We start from the raw sequence: 24493 nt of genomic DNA, 5'->3' as shown, positions 1-24493 counted from the left end.
GCGCTCTCCAGACCCTGAACACAGAAGAAACAGTGAAGAAAACAAGGACACAAATATTTTGGCGGAGACTTTAAAGGTCTTTAATAGGTAATCTGTCCGAACCGCTGTTTGGTTCCTTAAAAAGAAGAAGGTGCAGGACACCAGATGCTAACTGTGCTCGTTTGAACCAAGCAAAGGTGACGATCTGATCAGAAATACTCATCTTTTATATTTCCCATGATTGAACCCTGACCCTACGCGGCCCTGGAGGTCACATGGGGTCATCGACAGGAACACAAACGTGTGCTCACCAGAGGATGTAACAAACTGAAAGCAGTGTGTATTTCTCAGTTAAGGTGTCTGTCTACATATTTTATATTTTATACTGTGGTCATCGTGGGTACTTTGTGGCCTGTTTAAAAAAAGAAGAGTCATATTTTATGGTTTTGAACCCAAATTTGCATGCAGGCACGCACACAGATATACGTATACGCACATGCAGGTCAACACATAGGAATAACACTGTAGGCAAAGACGTCGGATACTTTGGGTTCATGGCACAAAAGGACAAACACACACACATAAATACATTAGCAGACAAGGCTGTTGGGATCCCAGCAACCAGCTGCTTCAGGGTGCAAATGTTAAGCGTTCTCTTCATAATGGACAAGAATAGAGAACACGAGAAAACAAGATGAAGGGAAACACTAAGCGGTGAAAAGGAGACGCAAAGAAAGTGGCCGATCATTGGGGTCAGAATCAGGACACAAAGGTGGAAATCAGAGAAGAAGCAGAGGAGATAAATGATTAGCCTCCACTTATAAACAGCACTGCACACATACAGTACGAACACCAGTTCTCCCATCATGAAGCTATGTGGAACGACACCAGGTCGAGTTATCTTTAAATCTCCTAAATGTTTTTTTTTAAATTATGTTGTTTTTAAAATGGTCACGATTGAAATGCACTTTTGTTTGGGTGTAGATTGTTTTTAATGAGGTGTGTGGAGTAACAAAATAAGCTCGGTATCCAAACCAATAGAGAAATCTGTGTCTCAGTTAGCAACGCTGCCAAAGCTTCTACATCATTTATACTTCCTGAGTTTGTACCCTGCAGAGTAATCTTTTGTCTGTTTTATACTTAGCACTTTATTTTCTAATGAAGTTGATGTCCAGTGCCATATTTAACTCTCATTTGTCATGTTTCCATTCTCTCTCTGTATAATAGAAGCATCTTAAGTATTATCACGGTACTGAAGCGATAGTTTGCGGTTGTCTTATTCGTCCAGGTCTTTTGTTTTGTCTTATTTTGATGAATACATACGTACTTCCTGTATCTAGTGGGCAGATCTCAGGGAACCCACCCTTTCTAAAAAGAAGCAGACGGGCAACCAGGAAAAACAAAACTGGTTGTTAAGTAGGTGTTTTTGAAGTGTAGTTTAATGAATCCACACATGTCGCTACTAACTTCTGTCTCATCTAAGCCACAAAGCGTGAGGTTGTGGCAGTCTTACATATGCAACATGGAGCATATGGTGGAGGACATCGGTTGGAGAGGTGCTGAGGGATGAACCGGAGTTTAACTGCCAAACAATGCTGGTCCTGCTTCTGCACAGATCCCACAAGTATTCAGCTAAAAGCCAAGTGTTCACATTGGGTGAAAGCTATCCTCAACTATTTCATGGCCCAGTCTGTTGCATAAGTTTGAAGGTCTCACAAAAACGCCTCGTTTTGTGTGTGTGTACATTTCTGTATATATTGGTGCTTTGTGGTGTGTATATTTTTGCTTTTCATCATCAGTATTGTTTATGTGCTGCTGTCATGCATTCGTAGACCGAGCACTGGTGTTGCACGGTCCAAACTTTTCTCCAGTCTAACTGAAGCTCTGAAGCCAAATGTATTTAATTTGCTCACCTTTTGCCAGCTAGAAGCCACAGGAAGTCATTGACTCACACAGTCTCCATATCCCTGCTCTGTGTAACATGATAGTGCCAAAGCGTCTGTCAGCTGCCTTTGTGTTGTATGGTGCATTTTGTTGTAAAGCAGTATTAGTCTCATCTTTATAAAAATTTGTTTGTTCTTTGTTGTATCTCTTATGTGTATTTTGCAGCACTTCCCATGCTTTTGCACTTGACAAAGTCAAATAAAGTGTTTGACAGCTAAACTGTGACCAATGCACATGTTCTATTGGAGGCTATACCTTTAGCCCGTTTAGTCCAGCAGCATTTTACCACCATATTTTATGTTACCGTAATGTTGCAAGAGGTGGTACATTCATTTGCAAATGGCCTTCCAGCCAAGTAATAAACACATGCAGCAAACAAAGCATTGATACAATGTGAATCCTGGTTATAATTTATTTCTCTTTGGGGAACAAAAACAGAGCACAATCCCACATTTCAAATCCCTGGTCATGGTCACATTTTAATCCACACACACTGACTGATCCTTGGTGTGTGTGTGTGTGTGTGTGTGTGTGTGTGTGTGTGTGTGTGTGTATATATAAGATGTGTTTTGTTATAAGAAATGTAATCAAACAAAATCTGTGAAGTCATCTACTGTTGATACAAGTCTTTTCCTCTGCCCAGGGACTTCTGAGTTTGGTGCTGGAGTGCCCTGCTGAAACGACTTGCTCTGCTGCGTGTGTCCCTGTGTGAGCGAGATGCCAGGAGCTGAGCGAGACTGAATGTCTTCTTGAGCCTGATTAAAAGCATAGAGAAGAGAGGAGTAAAATGAGTGATATGCAATCACAGAGAACCACGTCCATGTTTATGCATGTGTTGCTTTTACCCTGGTCCTAATCCTCTTAATGTGCCGTAATCTTGCCAGCCACTTGGAGGCGTAAGCGTCAGAGGGGTTTGCTCTGTACTGATGTACCAAAGAAGCCATCTGCAGAGACAGAGACGGGGCCTGAAAGCAAGTGTTCATGTGAATAAGTGCAAGAAGCACGAATAAAGGGAAGACTTACATTTGCATGTAGAGCCATCTGTCTGACTAAGAGAGGAAGGTTGCGGTCTGACACGATTTTTGCCACCGATGTGTCCACTAACGACTCCAGATCTGGGAAAGAGAGAAGAAATCAAAGTCAATGCTAATGAAAGCAGCAAAAGACAAACAAAGATAAAGAAAACGACACTAATCAACACACCTTTGCGGCACTGGAGTGTGACCAGGTTACATTCATAATCCAGTGGCTTTATAATAACTTCTACAAAGTTAAACTGACCCTAGAACAAGAAAGAGTTTGGAGCTTGACAAAAATAATCTGCACATGTTGACATTTCTGTGCTTGCTGTGTGTGCGTATACCTTAATGGTGCCCAGTTTGTAGTCCTCTCCAGAGTCATTGTACACCACCATGACAAAATCATTGCCAATGTGACGCTTCTTGTTGCAGCAGCCCTTGTCGCTCTCCCTGTTGGGCATTAGCGTGGCTATGTGGAAGATAGCTGCAGAAACGGCATATCATTAATGAATGGCAAAGACCGGCAGGAGGCAAACAAGCAGAAAACTCTTTCACTAAAGCACCCACACTAACCCTGCATGATGTCGTCATGCCAGCAGTAAGTGAATTCTCCATCATCTCCATACTGGTCCAGCCCTCCGAGGAAGATCTGGTCAGGGTCACAGTCTTTCAGATGGATTAACTTGCCAAGGCCTGTCAGGAAGGCGGTGTAGCGGTTGGAGCCATACTCGTTTGACAGGATGGCGACTTCGTTGTTTACCTGGAGAGAGATGTGTAGTCAGTGAGAAGTGGAATGAACTGGGACTAATAATGAACAGAGTGACCTTTCACACCTGACCAGCTCCAGCAAACACCACTCCAATCTTATGAGTGTCATAGGGAGGCATCTGGTCCAGAACCTTCACCGCTCGGTCGATCACCTACAGCAGAGAGAAAGCGCCGTAAACACTGAACGCAGCACTAGAGCAGAATTCATCAGTCACAGTTAAGGCCAACTTACCTGAGTCTTGGGTAGAAGCAGGGGCTTGTTTGCTTCATTTCCAAAGAAAGGAGAGTGGTACAGCTGAAGGAACACAAAGCTACAAAGCAGAGATGAGCAGAGCAGAAGTTTAGATCCCATGTGTTGATATTTGCCTCTGACATTTATAGCACACAATCAATAAGATTACATGCACAGTCTAAAATAAATAGGTCATAACCCTGTATTTTATATATGTAATACATTGACAGAGCTTCCAATATTTACGTAATAAATATTCAAATATTGCAAAACAAAGCCTATATTTTTTGAGCATACTGTAGCTTATTTCCTTGATTTAAAATATTGCGTCACTGCAGGCAGGAAGTACCTGGGGCTCAGTCCTGAGATCTTCTCTGCGTTTCCAGAGCCAGGTCGACTGTGGTACATGTCCCTGTCTGTCCTCCTCTCCCTCCTGGACGAAGGTGCAGACACTGAGATAGTGTGACCTCGGGGTCGGTGGCCTCCACTTGGGGAGATGGGTCCAGGCTGCTGTGGTGCTGCTGGGAACTCCAACCTTGTCTTTGCTCCCCCACTTTGAGGTGGTGCAACAGCAGGGCCCTCAGCCGCTTGGCTGTGGCCTCCCAGTCCGTTCGTGTCACCTCCTGTGCTTCCTTCCACTTTGTCCTTCTCGAAGTGAGCTTGCTGGAGCTGGGGCTTCCCATCCAAGGCCGTTTTAGTCACATCTGCCAGCAAAGACTCTGATTCCATAGCAGCCTTGGCAAATGCTTCAGGTAAGGTCTGAAGCTCTGGAGAGGAGCTGGACTTGTTAAGTCCATGACTCTGGGACTGAGAGTGGGTCTGGAAGGGAAGATCAAGGGCCTGGCTTCCAGGGGTGGAGGGCCCCATGGTGGGCTGATCAATAGGAATTGCACCTTCACTTACTTCTTCCAGAGTGGACTTTTCATCATCTTGACTGGAAGTGGAAGAAGACTGTAAGAGAAAAGAAAATTCATTAGCTGGCTGAAGCGCATTACATGCCAAATGTAAACAAACAAAGACATCACCAGATGGTGAAGCTGCTCTGAGACTTTTTCATTTAGTTCATCATGCTTGGTGTAGGTGGTATTTTGTTTACAGCTGCATAAACTGTCGCCACAGCGGTTTTGGGAGAGCTGACCACTTACCCTGCTGAGTGTTCCCGGAGGAGGGGCCTTGAAGATGGGGTCAGATATAATTGGCTCAAACTCCTCACTTTCCAGCCAGTCGGACGGGGTGTGTGCTGCGGTGACCCCTGAACTCTCCTCCAACACCACCACAGACTCTACAACAAACAATACAAAGCAACAGCATCACATGGGTGAAAGGCGGGTGTATGCACACCCACACACCAGTGTTGTCCACCATGAGTTACACAATCACAGACACACAAGGGAACAAAGGTGAAACACGCTCCCAACAAACATCAAAGTTTTGATTAAACAAACATTAATAATGCACACACACACAGTCATTAAGATCGTGATCTGCAGTGAAACAAACCAACAGGCACGAAGATCAGAGACAGAGACAGATCAATGCAGCAGACTGAATCTATTCACCACTGTTTTATCTACTTGATTTCCATCAAGGCGCATGCATCTGTTTGGCTTGTTGGTTATCTCAGCCTAAACACACTGCATCTACTGCAACAGCAGCCCAGACCAGGCCCATGTCTCCCAAACATCACTACCACGACATCAAAGAGAAGGAAGGCTCCAACACAGCCAGGTCGCTTTGACAGTAGAGGGTGGGATTTAGGAACTGCAGCTATGACCCTACTGGTCTACCAGTAAGGAAACCAAGGGCAGAATATTTGGATGAGGTCTGGGCTTTCCTGTTGACATCAGGAAGTCGGGGGTTAAAAGGTCAACCTTGGAGTATATTTCAAAATACAAGCGTTAGACCAGATGATTAGAAAGGAAAAAACAATCATAGGAGGAGTCAAAAAATTAATCATGACTCATTTTACGGTGTCAGTAAACTGACTGATTCACGAGCAGGCATATTTTCAGCATCACTTGAAGAGGATGCTCTGGGCTATGTTAACAACAGGTTCACTGGTGAGCAAAAGTGCTGAATTTCTTCACGTGCACAATGTTTCACTATGTGAAAAGCCTTATCAGCGTCTCTCACGTACTATTAAACTGAATTTAAAATGTGTTAAAATAAAACATTAATATTTGATTGCATGTCTGCGTGGAAAATATGAAGCAGGAACCAGGAGGCACTCGGCTGAAGAGTCACGCTGGTTACTGCACAGTCTTGTAGCGATGACAACACATGAGAAACGGTTACAGTTAAAAATACTAGACTAGTGTGCAGCTTCATAGCAAACAGACAGACATGACAGTGGCATCAGTCTTTGCCTTCACAAGAATAAAACCTTTTACTGCAAAAACAAAGAAATAAACCTTTTTGATTTTCCAAATATCCACTTTCAATAGCAAGTGAGAAATGATTTATAGCTATCTCTCCTAACTTTAATACTTTGACCAAATGAACATGTCACTTTAAATTTGCGCTGGCAGTCTATTTTGTTGTAAAGGTGTGAAGAAATACAGTACACTAGAAGTTCTCTGAGGGGGGAGATACGGGGTCACACATGTAGTGGACAATACCTGCCCAGGAAATACTCCTGTGCAACCTGCCAGTAGCTTTAGGGCCTGAGGGGGCCGAGCTCAGACCCAGAGACCAAAGAGAGGCGCCTACTGCAGGCGAGACACCAGAAGACAGGTTGGCGGCGCATGATGCCGCGTAACAGGCCGCAGCCAATCACAAACCAGTGTGGTGGTGAGGATGAAAGAACACATGAAAAAAGAATCATCAGAACCAGGGGAGCAACATCAAATGCAATGACAAGATGAAGAAAGAAGAATGAAAATGTAGAAAAAAAGAGTGCAGTGAGAAGATGTGAGCTCCAGAGCAGGACAGAGCACAAACCAAAGTACAGGAAACGGGGTACTGCTGCATCAATGGCTTTTGAAATAAAGATGGACCCAGTAATTCAAGAGCTTGTCAAATTGTGACCTTTAACAATGCAAATCGATCACCTCCAGTTTAACGGATGGTACTTACATTACAGTTAATGTGACACCAGTGGCTGCCAGCCAACATGGGAGCAGGCATGCATTCATGCATTATAACATTTATTAGTCCACTATCATTTTATTGTTTCCTCTGGATGTGCTGCACGTGGACATTCGCATGATGCTGAAATGACTTGCCAGTAGACATCATTTACAACTACCACACGCACAGCAAAACGTTACACTCTGATGTTTCTGCTTTTTCTCTCTTGCACTGTTTCTCACCAGTGTTGGAGCGCTGGATCAGGCTGGCCTTGCCGACGCTGCTGTGTGTTTGAGGTTGGGTCTCAGAGACAGGCACCGGTGCCGGCGCGGCAGTGCTGGCGGGAGCACTGGCTGTCTGGGTGGGAGGCTCCTTCACACCCTCCATTGCCATCAGAACGCTGGAGAGCTCCTGCAGAGGCATGTTGCCGAGCTCGGAGGAGAAGGGGCTGGGTGGGTTCTCCAGACACATCAGCCAGCTTGTGTTACCTGTGGGCACAGGCCAGACGGACGACAGAGCTTTTTTTAAAAATCACACAGGGCACAGAGTCCACGACACTGTTCATTTACCATCTGTATGTGGTCCTAAAGCTGAGCTCTGACTCTTTCCTTCCACTCATCTGGTTTTATGACTTTTCCATTCAAAGCAGCACACTGCTTACCCCCTAACCTCTTTATAAGCTGAACCTTTGTTTCTAAACTATTGTAAAATATATCCTGTCCAACCTTACAAGTAAAAAGCTGTTAGGATAATGGCTGGCTAGACAGATGCAGAAACATGCAGCCACAGTATTTTCAGCCTCACAGACTTGGTGCCGTATTCATTTGCTTGTAGCTGTGTGCGTTTTACACACCAGATGGTCTCCGTATGAAGATCTCTGCCCAGCCCTGCGTCAGCATAGGGACAAACTCAGCCAGGCTGGGGTTGTCTTTGAGCGGTGAAGGAGCAGACGGGGTGGCGGTGGGAGGACCGACACCATCCAGCATGGGCCCAGAAGATGGAGAGAGTGAAGCGGCCAACTCGCCCTCAGAGGGGGACACGAGAGGGCTGAGACTCTGAGCCGGACCAGCACGTAGAGCGTGGCCACCTAGAATGTGAAGTTAGTCACAGGGAGATTGATAAAATGTTAAGATTTAGTGAAGCTCAGCTCCAATACACTACAAATAAGCACAAGGTAGAAAAAATGCATAAAAATGATCAAGGTAAAAGTATATAGAATGCGCGCGCACACACACTTACCTGACATTGAGCGGACCCGTATGCGCGTGGCTCTGTTGTGTTGCTGGCTTGACTGTGACTCCAGTTTGGCTGGAGCCTCTTTGGTTATTCTGGTGTGTAGTGATGGATCTGACCTGCAGCACCAGTAGGAATGCTTTGTTAACATAAGGTCTGAGGAGTACCCTTGTAGCCTTCTGTGAGAGAGACTGCTTCACCTCGTCATTTCCCCTCCTCCCCCCAGACGCTCCGCCATGTCGAGGCCAAGCAGCGCTTGGGTTCTGACCCCTCCGCTGGTTGTTATGGTGACCAGCTTGTTTCCCACCAGCCAGGTCATACTGCGACCACCTGCCAACAAGAACTCTGCAATGGGAGACCTAGGGGGACAAAGTTATCAGTGGGTCTCATTTATCTTTGTTGAAGGGCCCAAACAAGCAGCAAACTAGCGGCTCTATGCCAACCTCTTGGGCAGTGCAGAGAAGTTGGAAAACACATATCGTGCCATCATGTCCAAACAGGTCTCAGTGAGCTCAAGGTGGACCGTCTTGAGACCCTCATCTGCCTGAGTCACTGCATTTTCATCAGCGGAGCCCAGGCTGCATGTGGTGGTTGAGGTGTGCATCCTACAAAGGAAATGCAACAAAGTCAGGATAGTGAGAGCAGGACACGCAGGCTATCGATGAACGCATCCACATAATCAGAATGCACACAGCGGCATGCAAGCACTGGACGTATAGGTGAAAATGGACAATCACGAGGCTTCATGAAAACTGAATTTCATATGTTAAATGTACAAATGTTTTTGTCTATATTAAAAGGGAAAAGGAGCCTTTCTATATACACACACAGACACACATCTTTGTGTATATAAGGAAATGCATAGCAAGATAATCAAACCTCACATACACACAAACACAGACAGACACACACACTGGGACATGGTCTGAGTGCTCACATGAGCTGGAATGTACACTTGTTCTCCTCAATGGTTAATAAGTGATCTATGGTACAACATGTGTCGATGTTCACACAACAATAAGCGATAGAAGTTGTGTGTGAATGTTTTTACTTGCACTAATGACTCAGCCAAAGCCAAGATTCTTCATCAGTGTTCAGTGCAGAGTGAGCAGCATTTCTCTGTATCCACAACAACCATTATTGTAAGATCTACAGGCAAATCAGGTTAAAAGCGCATTCACAGAGCTTAACATTAGTCTTAATAGGGGCTGGAGAGAACTGAACTAAAAGTCACGCTGACTCATTCCTCAGAAATAAACAAAATCAAAATGAGTGATTTACAAAAACACTTAAGCAGGACTGAGCCCTTCTGAAATTAGTCTGAATCTCGCAGTGGGGAAAATCGCAGCAGGCAGACTGCTCCCATGGGGAATAATAAATTATAAAACACAGGAAAATTACCCAAATAGGGAGAAAATAGCAACTGGTAAAGAAAGGTAAAAATCAAACATCTGCAGAATCTATTAGATCTATTGGTGAATACGCTAGAAAGGGTAGGAGAGGAGATCTGGACAGACATGCATCTCGGCTAAAATACAAAGGTCTCATACTGTACATTTACGGTGCGTCTGCACAGACCCATTTAGATGTTTTAGGTTCAGAACATTAATGCTTCTGTATAGACTGATTTATTTTGTCAGAGAAAAAAAAAAGGAAATTTTTCGCTCAGACCAATTCCCAGTGTGTGAATAAGCAGCTATTCCAGATATTTTGTACTTACCATTGTGCTCACAATGACTCATTTTTTTTTACTTTAATATCTTGTGGAAATACACTCCAAACAACATGACCATGAAATCACCGTGAATAAAGCCGGGCATACTGTCGTCACTGCTTTCTAATATTATTAATCACATTGCTATTGCTACATACCAAAAAAAATACAAAAAAATTTAAACCTTCGCTTTAAGCATACTGTATGCATGAGGAGGCCATCTTAGATACGCCATCAAATTCATTCTACAAAGATATATTAGTGTAAGGTCCATGGTTATGTTGTTTGACGTGTCCACTAAGACACAGGCCAAGTCACTCAGAGATTGTCACTTTGTTATAGTTGTGATCACACAAAAGCCACGGTTTGAGTAAACACTAGATCTGCAGCGATGTAGCATTAGAAGCAGGTTAAACAGATCTACACTGCAGTTGTGTACCACGTTTCACATTTAAAAACATTCTGCAGGCAAGTTTGTAATGTTTCAATTGTGGGATCTTATCGGCATCTACTGGACAGACTTGGAATGATAGGCGTTCTGTCAAACCACTATGGCCAAATTTCACAACTGCAATGACAGATCATACAGGTCAGTCCATTACGCAAGTCAGCCAAGCCAACACGACAATAAGGGAGGCGGACAGTTGGTGCATGAAGAATTTGAGTGCAGTTCAATATTATATTGTACATATACACTATAGTGATAAGCCCAGCTAGTCTTAATGTGCCAGAGTAGGAGATTGCCATGGTCATAGCAGCACAGTGTATGAGTGGGGCAGGACAAAAGCAAGCAAACAAAGCTCCTGTGTTGCTGTTGTCCCTGTTGTTGGCAGAGAAAGTATAAGAACCTTCCCACCAAGTTAAGGGACGCAGAGCCAGAGGACAAAGAAAATCATTCATCAAAACACCAAGCAAATATATTAATAACTAAATCAAAGCCAAAACTCAAGACAATTTAAAAATAATTTGGGAACGCTAAATAGGTGTTAGAGCAAAATCAAACAGAAAAACATCAACATGGGCAAAGATGTTTTCTTCACTGCAAACAATGCATGCAAAGGAAAATCATAAAAACGTACTCTAAAAAGAAATATAAAATAAATACGTTGAATCGCAGGCAAAAACAAACTGAAAAGAACAGCGAACACACCTTTCCTGCATGCACCACCCACTCCAGGTGATCCTGGCAACAAACCACCCCACCCAGCGAACACCCATGAAAATGATCTTACACCCATCAACCATCCCATGGATTAAGAAACAAGTGTTTAGGTGGTTGTTTTTTGTTTGGTTACCCAGAAGGCTCTTCTCTAACCTGCGAACCGCATGTTCGGAGACACTGATGCTTCGTGATCGGAAAGCGTCCATGGCCGACAGGTCCCTCAGCTCTTTAACTGGAGAGCTGCTGCTATTGGCTACCACCGCTGCAGCCTTCGCCACTTTTGCCGCCCGCAGACTGGGCGGTGAAGAGTACCCCGTGGCAAAGAACGGGGGGCCGGGTCGGCGATATGGTGGTAGTGGGCAGTAAAGGGGGTGGGTCATCGTAAGGGTGGAAGTGATGTGGGAGTGTAGGGAGAGTGTGTCATGTTGAGGCACCAGAGCAACATGAGCAGGTGCACGTGCCACGCAGAGGGGCGGAGGGCAGGGGACAGAGGATGGGCCACAAAAGGTCAAAGAGGTGTAGAAGGAACAGGAGCAATGAGGGAAGGATCCAGGATGACATGACCACCCCCAAAACCACAACCACAACGAAGCACCCAATCGCAGGAGGCAGGGGAGGGAGGGTCAAATGAAGAAAAACAAAACAAGGTGAAAATTAACAGCAGTAAACATGATCAGATCACAGGAGAGTGGAGTAAAAAGAGGATAATAAAACAGATCCATCTCAAATTAAAGTAAAACAGACAAGCTACAGCAGAGGGTAAAATAGCTTCAGCTATTCAGAAAGAAAATACACACAGGAAGTATTCAGGAGAGCAACAAAAACATTGTTTTACACAGCAGGTACATAGTGAAGCCAAGGACTACTACAGGATAATTAATTGAAATAGTAGGGATGGACTCAGCACAGGCCTGACATAATGGAGGTTAAAACACAAGGAACACCACATATCCAACTGAAAATGAAATGCTGTGTAAGCCTGAGGGTTGGAGTGCAGCACGTGCCAGCTACACACTCAGGTTCTCATATCTGTGATGTAAGGCCCCCAATTACAAACTGATAGTTAGCTAGTTAGCCAGTGTCACTGCCATGACATATTAGGAAGCCTCTATGTAATGAGGGGTCTACAGCATGCAGAACTCCAACCCAGCAGGGAGCAATGAGTAGCAATGAGAGACCATTGGGTGAAGAATAACAATAACATGATACACGTGTGAATTGATACGAGGATCAGTACTGATTTTACGACGTAGATGTGGATTGATTAAAGTGGCACAGTACCAAAGTGTTAAGTGGTTTTTGATGAATAAAATGAGACTCTGTTAATATTATTAAAAATCTGTAATCAAGAAACAGAAAAATAAGAAGGGAAATGGGGAAGCAGGGTCATAGGGAGCAGCCCACCCAGAGTGTACAGTGTGGTCATTTCAAGGTTTTATAACATGGAGAGATGAAAAACTATGTTGTTTTATGTGGTCATGTTATGTAGAGTAAGAGTGCGTCATCCTGAGCTTTCTCCTTTTCAGTTGGCATCAACACCGTCACAGCTACCAGTCTCCTCTTTCCCTCTGTGATCTACTCTACTCTGTATTTTCGTCAAGTTACTTTAGATGGGATTATGTTTACTGTATTAGGGCGATTAACGCACAGACATTCACACCATACACAGATGAGACTGACACCTTGCTGAGAAAAGCTTCCTGACACCTTTGTGTAAAAAGACATTGTGTATTTCTTCTCTTGCACAGAGTGATTTCACTGTGCTGAATAAAAACAGTCAGATTATGGGATGTGACAGCAGGGGAAACATCCTACAGTAATTGTTCTTTCCCTGTGCCATCGCTCTAAAACGCTACAGGTGGTCGGTTCGGTAACATGAACACCAACACAATACAGACCTCCAAAGCAAGACCAACGACACTACAGCTTTAAAACAAAACTGACCTGATAAATGCATGGACCACCACTTTTCATCACATTTTATCATACAGGTGTTCATGTTGCTATGGCCGCCACCTCTATGTTACTATTAATGCGTTTTAAATCAACACAGAGCTGAAGTTCAAAATGTGAAAAAGCATAAAGAACAAAGAAAATGAACTAATGATCACCATGGCAACCTAAGAGGGATCACTGCGACCCTGAGGCCACAAGTACTGGTCATGCTGAGTCCCTTGTTACCTTGGCAACCCTATATGTGCGTGTGCTGCTGACTCATACGTCAGCCTGTGCTTTACCTCTTGGGTCTTTCATTGAGGCTGGTGCTTCGAGCCCGAAATGGGCTCTGCTCGTGACCGTCGTCAAACGGTAGCAGGGCATTGGAACGCAAACCCTGGGTAACGAGACAAAAGATAGAAATGATCTGAGGACAGGATCACAGGCAAATGGCAATTAACATCCCATTAATGATTAATGGGTAGGGCTGGTTTAATTTTAAATGTTTGCATATAGCATATTAGGTTTTAAGGACTAAGAAATTCAGCACACTGCTAAAAATCTAGGAGAGCCCCCGATTTGCGCTTTGTCACCGATAAAAAAAAAAATCAGTGATATAAAATCCTCACTCTGCAGGATTGTGCACTGTGTCATAATGTTCAGTTTTAGGAGCAGTTTGGAAAGCTGAGCTTATTGTTATTTGATGACAAATGAGGCACTCCTAGTACCTAGGTTATTCGCTCGCTAGACGCCATGAATGGCATAACCCTCTAAAACCTCCCTGTAGTAATAAAAGAAAAATCTTCATGTCCAAATAATGACCCATTCCGTAGGGATATTATTACGTGATGTAATGTGTTGAGTGACAGAGCTAAAATGATGCAAATCAAGGAAAAGGTTAACTTCCAGTGATCTAAATGCATGAGGCAATAGGATGAGAGGGCATTGGAGTTCACATGGGCGTTATTACTTACCTTTGTGATGTACTGAACAAAGTCCTTGCGAAAGGGGAGTCTGCAGCGTATGAACCACATGGCGATCACATGGTGGGCCAGTGATACAATGTACTGGTTGAACCTGATGGGGACGGTAGAAACATAGATGCATATGTGTCAGAGTGTGTCTACATTTGTGTGTGCGTGTGTGTGTGTGTGTGTGTGTGTTCTTACTTCGAGGGGTTAGTGTATGGCAGGGAGATGGCAAACACGCTGACATACTGCTCAGCTACAAAATTAGCGTACAGATGAGGAAGTCGCACCAAAGCTATGGAAAAGAAAGGAATTAACAAGCAATACATAATTAATTTGTCCTCTTTCTGTGACAAAAAATAATAACAGTAAATCATGTTGGCCATACAACAAAGTTAAAAGTCAGAAAAAAAAAATCAGTTGGTACTCACTGGAGAGGAACTCTAGCATAGGAGATGCCATGGCAACAGTGGCTGAGATGTGCGTGAGCTTGACAATAAGAGCCGGGAGAAGCTTGATCATAATGTCTGGCATCTCCACCGTGCACATGGTCAGGGCCACTACACACTGCTTGGCACAGCGGTAAATGAGGCCAGTCTCAAGGCACTGAACCAGCTCTCTCTGTGCATGGGAGCATAAGAAAATGAGCTGTCATTCCAGAGATGTGCATCAGAGACACCTTATGTACGTGGGGTCATCAGGAAAAACACAGAAACAAGGTGACCTGGCAAAAGGAATCACCTAAACTGATTTATTGTCCAAGTGGCAACTCAATGTGCTTAAAGAAGCCTGTTATGACGTCACAGTCAATACAGTTATCTACATTTTTATTTGTACCTGTCTCGACTGCTCCAGGTAGTTATGATAAGATGTGATCGCTGTGAGAACAGGGACGACTGCCAGCTGAACATCAGTGCGGGAAAACCCATCTGGTGTCTTCTTCAAGCGCTCTGAGATAAGCCGGTCTGTTACCTACACACAGATAAGAGAAAGGAGCAACACGAAATCATTAGTGCTGACAAAACATTGCTTAATGAAAGTAACATTATGCCAGTTAAACAGATCAATTCAATATGTAATATAAATAAATGCACAAAATAAGTTTTGGTTAACTGTGACAGTATGGATGCCTTCATTTGTGCAATACCATGCAGCAGAGTGTAGAACAGAGTTGGTCCAAGCTGCATGGTGACGTCAGCAGGAGCACTTTGTACTGCAGCGTCCACGGCAGCTTGTCAAGGACTAGCTTCAGAACCTTCCAGTCTGTCTCCTAGAAAGGAAAAGATTTAAATTTAACAAGGACACAGAAGTGCATGCGTGTGACCCGTACATGCCTGAAGTAATAAAAATAAAGAATGGAAACTGAACGATGCGAAAAAGTAGATGGACGTTTGATGCAGATGTTATCTCTGCCCTCCTTGCCACTTATCTGTGAGAAAGTAAAGATTAATATTTGTGTGTGCTAGTACCATCTTGAGGCACTGCAGGAGGACGCTGAAGGCGGCTGCATAGGGCAGGTAAGCTGAGCGAATTAAGGCTGTCGAGAGGGGAAGTGCAGCAGAAGAAGCAGGGCCGGCAGCTGGAGGAGACGTTGGACCTGCTGTCTTCTTATCACTGACTCGCTTCTCTGGTTCTCTGAAGCACGAACACAAGCATTAATGAAAACAAACTTTTTCAACTGAACATCAACAACAACAACAATAAAAATGGGAAGGAGCTTAAGTTTTGAAGTGCTAAGTGGGAAGTGAGTGTCGTCTCACCCTGTGTCGCAGTAGCAGTAAGGGCTAAACCTCATGATGCCATCTTTGTTGTTGTGTACACCAAGGCGGTGGAGAGAGTCTGCACGCATCATCAGGAAAAAGTCAAACACCTAATAAAAGAGAGAAATGTAAAAGGAAAGTGAGAAAATATATAAATTACAGCAACAGACAAATATTTGTACAAAAAAATTTCCCCCTACCTGTATTCTAATACTGGAAGCAATAGCTGAACAGTACTTGTTCTTGTAGTGAAGCTGCAGGTGGCCGATGAGCAACTCGTAAACACGGCTGGCATGGCTGGCTGGTAGATTGTAGAGCTTGCTCTGCCAGAAAAAACATGAGTTTTAATGATAAAATGGCATAATTAAAACTTTAATAATAAATAAAATAGACAATTTTAGTTTGTATTAGAACCAAAAAGAGGCCTAAATAATGAAATTAGCAAAGGTAACATTGCTTTTTATGACTGCAGTCTATTTGTTTATTAGTTATAAAATATAAATAAAACGTATCTAGTCATCAAACTGTGACAAAACCTCAGACTAGGTTTTTAACATTAATAATGAATGTACCCTATAATATCTACATGTATTCTACCTGCAGAATCCCCAGCAAGCCCAGTATAGCAGTTCTGACATCTTCCATAGAAGACTCCGCTGTGGGGTCCCTCTCGGAAGCCTCCAAGGCTCCTGAACACACCAGAGAGCGACTGGCCACCTAGAGAAAAACACAGACGTTGCTAAAAAAGCTATAATGGAGACACATGGTGTGCTAACTTAATAAACATTAAGCGATTAAATTAGCTTCTGTGTACCCGATCAATGATATCCAGCAGGCTGGTGAAGTGGTGAGTGTTGCAGCTCTCAGCGAGATCCACAAGAAGCTGTGTGGCCTGTTTTCTGACGGCCAAGTCCCGGTCCTCAGCTATCCCACTAAGCTGGGGTATCACCACCATTTCAATCAACTCATCCTAGAACCATTCATGGAGAGTAGTTTTATTATGATTGCAATGATTTATATGTGTGAAAAGAACGTGAAAAAATAAGGCAAACAACAAGTAGGACAGACATGAATGGTTGCATATTGCATGACAAGTAAAACAGTTCCTGCATGTCAAGAGCAGACTACACATTCACACAGTGATTAACACTGACACTACAATAAGTATGTGAATGTGCATGACTGAGCTTACAGACCTCGTACAGCTGTTGGTTGGTACTGAGAACGAAGGACAGGATATGAAGCACTTTGATCCTTATCACACTGCGAGTCTCATTCCTTGAGGAGAGAAAGATCAACGAGAGGAATGGGCAAGATTGCAATGCAGGAGAGATGGGACACGGCAAGGAATCTGTGTGCATGCACTTGTCTGTGTGTGTACGAGTGCGCATACGCATCCTACTTGAAGAATTTCTCCATGAGTCGGTGAAGACTCTGAATCCACCCATCCTTAGCTGGTTGGATGGACTGGGCCCTGTACGAGATGAGGGTCAGCACTGATGCATCCTGTCACACAAGCACAACACAAAAACACCATTACAAGAAAAAGCAGCAGTTAATAACAGAATTAAATGGAGAAGCATTCTCAAGGCACTCACAGGTCTTTTGTCAGCACATTTCTCCACCAGACTGAAGAACTTCTCTGTTGAGCCATGGTACCCATTTTGCTCGTACAGCTCTTCTACGGTGGTCAAAAGCTCATAAACAATGGCCTTCAACTCAGCGCTGCCTGTAGTCTGAGATCACAGATCAAAGGTCAAATAAGAACTAGTTAAATAGTATCTGTGCACACACAATATGCAAGTGTGTGTGTGTGTGTGTGTGTGTGTGTGTGCGCGCGTGCCCCCCCGTACCTGGATCTGCTGCAGCAGTCGCTCTATGATTCCCAGCAGGATGTCCCAGGTGACAACCTGCAGCTCTTTGCCATACTTCTTGATAAGTCTGGTGATGGAGAGCACGATTTCATAGGAGACAACCTCATTGGGACATGACATGGCCTTGGGGTAAGATAAGGAGCAGTCAAAAAAAGAATCCAGCATCAAAAAAAAAGAAAACAATGCTTGAATGATTCCTCAAGTATTATTATTAATTATTATATGGTCATTTAAAACTTTAGAACCAGACACAGATAAACAACTAACAATATGTACTGTACCTCAAAACAGAAAGTGTGTGTGTGTGTGTGTGTGTTTGTGTGTTTTACCTTGTAAAAAGACGGAAGAACCAGTGTGGGTGTGTTTTTGAGAGCATGGAGTCTGTGAGCGCCCCAGAGTGCCATTCCAACAAAAAATACAGCTCCTCTCAACAATGGCGCATCCTCCATGTACACCCTGATGGAAATCACACATAGACATAGAACCAAGCAGAAAATCTAAACCGCTACCACGGTAACATTGATTTACTGATGCACCACAAAAACTATGGCATTCAATCAAGGTAGGCATACTGTACCTCTCCTCCATGATTCGGCACATAGTGTAAATGGCACTGTGGCCAAGGTGCGTCCCCAACACTTTCCTCATTAACTGGAGAAGCAGAGAGTGGAAACAAAAAAGCTTAACATACAGTTAGAGAGGACGTGATTGAAAATGGCAGTTATATAATGTGCTCGTGGTCTCAATAATCTGGTCTCTCACCTTCCAGCAAGATTCACAAAACTCCTTAACGTTGACTGTACGACAGAGTGTAATAATGAAGACAGTGAGAGAGTCTGAGGGCAGGCAGTTATAACACACCACCGCATCCAGTACCTGTAGTGCCACCTGAGTGCAACATGCAAAACGAAACAGACACATGGGCCGTGAAACATACGACCAGTACAAACAGCAGCAGATCAGCACTGAGGGCTGGGCTGAGACTGGTGCTGAAAACAAGACGCGTACTTAATAATTATTTGTGCGTTCAATCTTTTGAATTAATAATACAAACTTCAGCTTAAGAGCTGTGCAGTGTAGCTTTCTCTGAATTGGCAGGATTGACTCAGTAACATGGGTATTCAAATTTAAATTACACATTACATTTAACAGGTACACTCAATGACATTGGGTTTTAGGAATATGTATTGCACTGTACATACTCAGCAAAACTAAGTAAACATAAATACCTCAATATCTGTTGAGGATGTTGTTCTGTTGCACAGAAGACAGATTTTCCTTTAGAGAGCACGACAGATTAGGCGAGTTAATAAAACATATCCTAGACAAGAAAAAGGATTGTGTACTGCTCTTTGCTCTCTGTCTGACTTACTGAACCATGATGGAGACATTTTGGTCCAAGTAGCAGCTATTGAACTTCACCAGATTGACAAGTACGTTGAGAAAGTCAGAGGTGAGACCTATGTCCATCCACAGTAGGACAAAGCGTGCTGGAGGACAGTGGAAAGAAGAAGAACCAAGAGTATACTGAAGACCTATTCATGCCTTTACAGCCTCTAATTATAAGCATTACCGCTGGGTTGGCTCACATTAATCCCAATTATCACAACTGGCAATTAGCACAACTAGATTAATGTCTAAGAATCATAAAGACAATTTACAAAACAGCTACAGTCATCAGAAGTTTAAGCTACACTAAGGCAGAGGCACACAGTTTTACAGGACAAACACCTAATTAGCATGCAAGCCTTCTATATTTAAAAATGTTTATATATTTGAGTCAAAATACAAATTAAATTAAAATTTAATTGTAGGGTGTAACTTAATGGATTATTGTGGTGCATCACACAATGGCCAGCTTCGTTTTTAAAAAGTTCTACCTATGTCCTCCTCCAAGTATGTAATGTCCTTCCCGTTCTCCGTTAAGGCTTTAAAGACTTCCAGTCGATCAGACAGGTCTTCGTTGCATGGCTGGTAGTCTCTTATCACGTTGAAAAAGTAGGCTCTCAAAGGGCCGAGTTGTTCCCCCTTCACATACGTGATCAAATTAAGAAATCACAAGAAATACACACACTATCTGTTTCTTTGTGGTCATAAGGCTGCTGCATACCTGTCCTTGTATAATGGCCCTCAAAAGCTGCAGAACAGCATGTCTGGCCTCCGGTGGCTGTTCTGGAGTCAGCATGTCCTCCACAGCTTTCCACACTGCCGCCACCGCATGCTGCCCGACAACACAGACCGATGTAATGCGCACCAATTCAAAACAGACCAGTTGGCTGCATGGTCTGCAGAGCACACCTCTGAGGAGACTCACCTCTTCAAACTTTTTCATCCTGGCAAGCTCACAGACATGGTTCATCGTGCGAATGCGGTTGCTCAGACCGCAGTCAGGATGGAGCTCCTGAAAAAGAAGGGGTGAAGGGTTCAAATCTGTGAACATGCACAATTGTTCAAACGCTCGTGTCTACACACCTTGATGATGTCATTTGTAATGATGAACTCAGACGGCTTGTTTTCACTCTGTTTGCTCAGCGGACGAGAGGTTACCAATCCAAAGATCCCCTTCACCTTGTCCTTCAGACTCTCCTTGCTTGGTTGTTTATTCATTGCCCAGCCTGGAGGGATGAGGGAGACTACACAGGCGAGGACTGCTGGGCGCAACCACAAACAGTACCATGGAATTACACAGCACGTAAAGAAAGAAAGGCCAGAGAAAGCATTCAGCTGTCTTCTGGGACTTAATGCGACCTGACAGCGAATGGGTAGAAGCATGGTAGCAACAGCTCATAACCCTATGTAAAACATTCCTGCGCACTATGTCTCAACTGTAACAACTCTAAATGCAAATGCACACGACAACCAGTCAACCATATGCGCCAATTAAATTTGGAGTCGCAGTCTGTTACTGTACTGTAGAAACCCGGGGGGGTCACGTTTGAAGAATTTGCTGTCATGTGGACTTGACACTGAGAGGGGAGGGGAGGGGACAGGGGTGCGAGGTAGCCTCACACCGCAGCACAACACGTCTGCACACTGCACGAACATAAACAAGGCTGGATCTGGAGAAACGCACAATGGTGCTACTAAACCCCGTCAGCTACGTTTTACAATGCCTGCCTACCGTGGGCTAGCATTCCTCTGAAGCTTTAACAAAACAACGCCCCACCCCCTCCTGCCCCCTGCGCTTACCTTACTCAAGCTCAGTCGCTTTTGGTTTCATATAGTGGCAGCTTGTTTTTATACGCAGCCGACACAGTCGCCCGTGCACTGAGGTGACTCTGTGGTCGCCGCTGAAAGCTCACTCTCGACCAAGCTCAGTCCTCCACTCCTCAACCGGATGGCACACTAATGCTCTCACAGGAACACTTCCTACAAAAACACGATTTTACCGCGCGGGCTGCTGGGAAATGTCGTTTAAAGCAAGCTAAACGCAGACGCCTCAAAAATCCGTTGCTTTGTTGTCTATTTTTCTGTGTTATAAAGTGAAAGGAATGGCAGAATGAAACTGTGAATGTAACTTTACGCATCTGCAGGGTGCGCCCCTTTTCTGTCAGCCCAAAAAACTGTTCAATTTTGTCGAATAGTGCTATTATATTCTAATAAAACTGGATGGTTGCTTATCCAACGCATAGGGTTAATTAGCAGCTAGCTAAACACTCACTCAGACGGTGAGGAAGTTGGTATCTTGTTGCAGTCAGGGGCAGTAGTGACGCCCAGTCACATGTGAGCGGCGCTATTCAAGAACAAGCTCAACTCTTATTTTACATTTGTCATTTATTGTATTGGAGAGGTTGTGGAATTTCAAGTGAGACAACACGTGTTATAAACTACGAGGGTACAAAAAACAGACACAAGCCTTAACATAATTTATACTTTTAATAAAATGACATGTTAGCAGTTTGAGGAAATTAGTGTTTGTTCAATTTCATCCACGTGTTCATATTTAAACTCTTAATTTATTAATATCATTACTGAACGTGCTTTAGTTATTGCACCAGACGATCTTCTGAGCCAAAATGTCTTTTCAAGCAACTGCACAAATGAATTTACGTGTCACAATTAATGAATGAGTTTTACTCAAATATAACGTGGCTAGAGTCCTAGTAATCGGATTTTGTAATATAATCCCACAAACCCTTGCAACCATTTTTAATAACTGGTCTAAAAATAAACGTAAATACGTGACGTTTTATTTTTTATAATTATTATTTATACTGAAACTATTAAAACTTCAGTGGCCTTTCATGACCGGGACGCCTCCAAAAAGATACCAACTTCACTTTTCTCTACACGTTACTCCACGTTATGGCCGCTGCAGCGCGGCTGTTTGCTATGCTATGAATTATGTAGTCCAGCGTTTTAAAATGACTTCTCCTTATTTCGCTGTCACTCGTAAAGGAAAACAAGCAGCTGCGGTGTCTCTCGGGTCCAAACTCAGCAGCAGACGGAGGGACGTGGAGTCGATTCCCTGCGTGGAGGTGAAGGTGGAGGCAGAGGAGCAGGAGACCTCGTCGGTCCCTTTGGCAGCGGGTAACGTTCACTAGCAGCTCGTGTGAATAAAAAGCATCCGCATATTTAGTTTGCACGCATTTAGTTTCAAGTATTTGTACTGCGGTAAGTGTAATGTAGCTACTTCTCATCCTCTCTCTCCTCGGGGCTCATTGGGGTGAAGGCTATGACGTCAACCTCCAGGTTAAAACAGACCCGCCTCCTCTGCGGCTGACACGCAGTAGGAGGAGACCCTTGAAGGTGGAATATGAGGAGGTTGAAGGAGCTTCACGTGTGAAGACGGAGCACTGGGAGCCTCCTGACTGGAAGAAACAATTAGGATTCATCCGTGAGATGAGGAGCGGCCGCGATGCGCCTGTGGACCACCTGGGAGCAGGGAAGTGCTACGACAGGGACGCCCCCGCACCTGTAGGTGTCATTCAAATGCCCGCGTCCCTGCGCACGATCGAGGGGCTCAAAACAGGCCTCGTGCTGTTGCTTTTGTCGGCGCAGGTGAGACGTTTCCAGGTGTTGGTGTCGCTCATGTTGTCCAGTCAGACCAAGGACCAGGTGACAGCGGCGGCGATGCGGAAGCTCCGGGCACACGGCTGCACGGTGGAGAACGTCCTGGCCACTGATGACGACGCGCTGGGCAAACTCATCTACCCCGTCGGCTTCTGGAGGGTGGGGCGCCTCATTTGCCTTTTTTTGTGGTCTGTTCTTTCCTCCTTATCCTTGTGCTTGTGTTCTGCACCTAAATGTTTTCGCTCCCCCGTCTGTCTCAGACCAAGGTGAAGTATCTGAAGCTGACGGCCGCCATGCTGCAGAAGGACTTCGGAGGCGACATACCAAACTGTGTGGAGGGACTCGTCCGCCTGCCCGGAGTCGGGCCCAAAATGGCTCATCTAGCTATGGACATTGCTTGGGATCAAGTGTCAGGCATCGGTGAGGACCTGAAGCACACACGCACAACTGGAGTGTATTATAGTATATGGGGAGGAATATATGCTCAGTGTTAGAGGCCCTCACTCACTGCAGGCTGCTGTACTGCTCCCCTCAAGGGATGGGTAAACGGGATCAATAAAGTTTCAGTTATTATTATTGTACTGGGGTGTCTTCAAATAGTATGTTGTCAAATCAACAGGTTCACAAAAAATGGAATTTCTATACTATTAGGAAAAGCATGAAATCGTCAGGAGACATAACCACATATCTCTTTCTTTGAGTTCACTAAAATGATGGTGCACGTATTGCCGATACAGTATGTGTGTATACACTCACTCCTGACGCTGTCCTGTGTTTAGGTGTGGACACACATGTGCACCGCATCTCAAACAGGCTGGGCTGGCTCAGGAAAGCATCCAGGAACCCCGAGGAAACGCGCAAGGCTCTGGAGGAGTGGGTACCGAGGTAACGGTGATGAAATGACCGCGGGACGTTTGATCAGCACTGACCCGTCACTGAACCCATGTTGTTCCCACCCTCTGTTGAAGGGAGCTGTGGAGCGACATTAACTGGCTGCTGGTGGGTTTTGGGCAGCAGGTTTGTCTCCCTGTCGGCCCGCTCTGTTCTGTGTGTCTGAACCAGCACAGCTGTCCATCGGCCCACAAGAGCTCTCCACCAAAGAGGCCCAGGGTTGGTTCACCACGCTCCCTAAACCCGACCACTACCTTCAAAGCTGAAAGTGACGCAGGGCAGGAAGCCCCTCGTAACAGTCGGAGGACAAAGACGGAGCCACTGCCTTCACCCGTTTCCACAGCCACACAGAGAAGGAGGCTAAAAGCTGAGGTCCACCCCTAAATTATGCTCACCACCATCATGCATGTGCAGTAAGGTTTGCATTGTAAATATACTTTTGTATTTTATTAGATGATACATTTTGTACTGCGCTTATGTTTTTATAAAAAATGTTGAAAAACATGAAGTTTGTCACAATGGTGCCTCAATAATAAACATGTCTGTCACTGGATACACTGTACAGTAGCGATAGAAACTCACACATCACCTGTAATATATTACTGTGTTTTCCATATACAGTATAGCATTTTAATCTAAAGATTGGTTCCAATAATAACGGTAAGCACAGTGTCCTGGTACTGTAGGTGTGCCTGTTCCAGGGCACCTGGTTTTGTGCCTGTTGGCTGACTGCCACCGTTTACTGGGACATTGAGGCCATTAGTTAAACTCGCCAGGTACAACAACACGACTACTGTGTGGGCTGTTAACAGTGGAACGCAGACTGGAAAATACCGGAGTGTTTGTGGCCCAGTGCGTTGGTTGGGGTTTATTCCGTTTATTAGTGATCACGATGCCAGTTGAGCAGCCGATTCCTTTCAGCTGGCGGAGCG

The 24493-nt window shown here is 44.4% G+C and overlaps 3 protein-coding genes across 7 annotated transcripts in view; 2 read left to right on the top strand and 1 right to left on the bottom strand.

Annotated features, from left to right (window-relative positions):
- Positions 1–2148, top strand: part of pkd1a (polycystic kidney disease 1a) — a 43705-nt gene extending 41557 nt beyond the window's left edge. For both annotated transcript variants that reach the window (XM_029159103.3, XM_029159094.3), the window contains exon 56: positions 1–2148. This exon is cut by the window's left edge and continues 1098 nt beyond it. The gene's annotated coding sequence lies outside the window, so the exon portion shown is untranslated.
- Positions 2149–2310: 162 nt separating this feature from the next.
- tsc2 (TSC complex subunit 2) lies at positions 2311–21287 on the bottom strand. 4 transcript variants are annotated; one of them, XM_029159150.3, is made up of 42 exons: positions 20847–21287; positions 20130–20305; positions 19972–20058; positions 19768–19878; positions 19538–19685; positions 19030–19147; positions 18887–18935; positions 18420–18545; positions 18235–18308; positions 17987–18113; positions 17637–17780; positions 17382–17519; positions 17186–17289; positions 16980–17061; positions 16598–16753; positions 16381–16500; positions 15984–16106; positions 15784–15893; positions 15493–15658; positions 15171–15293; positions 14861–14995; positions 14455–14644; positions 14225–14318; positions 14030–14132; positions 13358–13452; positions 11274–11414; positions 8688–8849; positions 8445–8603; positions 8251–8363; positions 7865–8098; positions 7254–7499; positions 6561–6650; positions 5088–5224; positions 4292–4893; positions 3943–4021; positions 3776–3862; positions 3516–3702; positions 3287–3426; positions 3127–3205; positions 2947–3038; positions 2769–2867; positions 2311–2678 (listed from the first exon to the last, which is right to left on the bottom strand). In XM_029159150.3, the coding sequence occupies exons 2-42, from the start codon at positions 20262–20264 to the stop codon at positions 2511–2513; spliced, it is 5673 nt and encodes a 1890-aa protein (XP_029014983.1). In that variant the 5' UTR covers positions 20265–20305; positions 20847–21287; the 3' UTR covers positions 2311–2510. The 4 variants fall into 4 exon arrangements, with proteins under 4 accessions (XP_029014983.1, XP_029014958.1, XP_029014950.1 ...); XM_029159125.3 differs by lacking the exon at positions 6561–6650 and having other exon boundaries at positions 20130–20308; positions 20847–21284; XM_029159117.3 differs by lacking the exon at positions 6561–6650 and having other exon boundaries at positions 20847–21284.
- Positions 21288–21894: 607 nt separating this feature from the next.
- Positions 21895–24065, top strand: nthl1 (nth-like DNA glycosylase 1). Its single transcript, XM_029159198.3, has 6 exons — positions 21895–22187; positions 22330–22574; positions 22659–22829; positions 22931–23090; positions 23450–23555; positions 23639–24065. The coding sequence occupies exons 1-6, from the start codon at positions 21902–21904 to the stop codon at positions 23943–23945; spliced, it is 1275 nt and encodes a 424-aa protein (XP_029015031.1). The 5' UTR covers positions 21895–21901; the 3' UTR covers positions 23946–24065.
- Positions 24066–24493: the final 428 nt, after the last annotated feature.

The sequence above is a fragment of the Betta splendens genome, chromosome 1, assembly GCF_900634795.4.
Source record: "Betta splendens chromosome 1, fBetSpl5.4, whole genome shotgun sequence".
NCBI classification, from domain to species: domain Eukaryota; kingdom Metazoa; phylum Chordata; class Actinopteri; order Anabantiformes; family Osphronemidae; genus Betta; species Betta splendens.
This window is presented reverse-complemented; position numbering and strand designations above follow the sequence as displayed.

What these genes read in the sequence shown, in the direction of transcription:
- tsc2 (XM_029159150.3), bottom strand. Translation starts at nt 20,264, where the DNA reads ATGAATAAACAACCAAGCAAGGAGAGTCTGAAGGACAAGGTGAAGGGG. An exon ending in CAGGAGTATTTCCTGGGCAG is followed by an intron (nt 5,225 to 6,560) that starts GTATTGTCCACT and finishes TGTTTGTTGTAG; the next exon opens with AGTCTGTGGTGGTGTTGGAG. An exon ending in ACAAACTGGGCACCATTAAG is followed by an intron (nt 3,206 to 3,286) that starts GTATACGCACAC and finishes TTCTTGTTCTAG; the next exon opens with GGTCAGTTTAACTTTGTAGA.
- nthl1 (XM_029159198.3), top strand. Translation starts at nt 21,902, where the DNA reads ATGACCGGGACGCCTCCAAAAAGATACCAACTTCACTTTTCTCTACAC. An exon ending in GGATCAAGTGTCAGGCATCG is followed by an intron (nt 23,091 to 23,449) that starts GTGAGGACCTGA and finishes TCCTGTGTTTAG; the next exon opens with GTGTGGACACACATGTGCAC. An exon ending in CTGGAGGAGTGGGTACCGAG is followed by an intron (nt 23,556 to 23,638) that starts GTAACGGTGATG and finishes CCTCTGTTGAAG; the next exon opens with GGAGCTGTGGAGCGACATTA.